Source organism: Lottia gigantea (genome assembly GCF_000327385.1).
Source record: "Lottia gigantea unplaced genomic scaffold LOTGIsca_41, whole genome shotgun sequence".
In the NCBI taxonomy this organism is placed as follows: Eukaryota; Metazoa; Mollusca; class Gastropoda; family Lottiidae; genus Lottia; species Lottia gigantea.
Genome location: NW_008709421.1, coordinates 2,206,802 through 2,207,808, shown reverse-complemented (window position 1 = coordinate 2,207,808; position 1,007 = coordinate 2,206,802). Strand labels below are relative to the sequence as shown.

General features: G+C 43.7%; 1 protein-coding gene across 1 annotated transcript in view; it reads right to left on the bottom strand.

Annotated features, from left to right (window-relative positions):
- Positions 1–1,007, bottom strand: part of LOTGIDRAFT_163784 (hypothetical protein) — a gene marked incomplete at both ends in the record, with an annotated part of 3,961 nt that overhangs the window by 1,220 nt on the left and 1,734 nt on the right. Inside the window, one exon of the mRNA XM_009060298.1 lies at positions 398–466. Coding sequence (XP_009058546.1) covers positions 398–466 — 69 coding nt within the window. The remainder of the gene's footprint in view (positions 1–397; positions 467–1,007) is intronic.

The window sequence follows — 1,007 nt, the reverse complement described above, 5'->3', positions numbered from 1 at the left end:
GTCTCCAATTTGTTCCACAAAATAAGGTTTTGCTTTATTTATCCATTGTGTCAATTGCGTAAGTTTTTGTTTTACTTGTTATAATTTTTCACATCATTGTTGGCGCTATTTATCACCTAAATATATATTTTTTTGCATTTTTCATCTTACTTTATATATCCCCAAACCCGGTTTGACTTATTTGCATAATTTGATCCCAACATTTTCACGCTAGCATATACAGTTTCCTCCTGTTACATCCGCTGTACATTCCCTTCTAACCCCAAGTTATTTTCATTATACTCCCCAACTACAACAACCACTGGCAAGAAGCCAGACATAGAAACACTAATCGTCAACCAAACCAATATCACGTACCCTACAATGGCCCTGTCTTCCATCGACCTCTACCACCTACCAATCGCCGAACACCAACCAACCCATCCAGCTATATCCCACCCCATCGCCGACCTACCTACAACACAGCCTACAAATCAAGAGGTAACCATCGACCTGACCAACAACAGAAACGACTACCAGCCCACCGACGCCAACCAGTCCCCACTCATAAGGAAGAAGAACCCTTTGTGAAGGTGTTCTTCCAAGTTTTGCAGTGCCTCCATCATTTGGCAATCCTTACCCTTCAACAGCAAGGCCAACCAGCGTTTACCTTCAAACGCAAAGTCTCTGAGTTGGATAGTTTTATCCGTCCAGCAATGAAAACATCAGCTGTCGACGCGAATATTAGACCCCTCAATCGGACATGGCTCTGTAAGGTTACGCAGGTCCTGATCGACCATTACCAAACCACACTTCAAGAGAAGCTGAACACCAATTGTACCAAGTCTTTATCATCACCTGCCGTCGACCGCATCGTTTCTCATGCCCTGTCCTGGGCCCGTCGCTCCTATGGGAAACGTCTCACTCAAGCTGTAATCTCCAAATTCTACCAAACAATCAACGAAACAAAAACCAGAGTAACCATATCTCTACCAACTGAAATGGACACTACACCTGCACCATCTAGA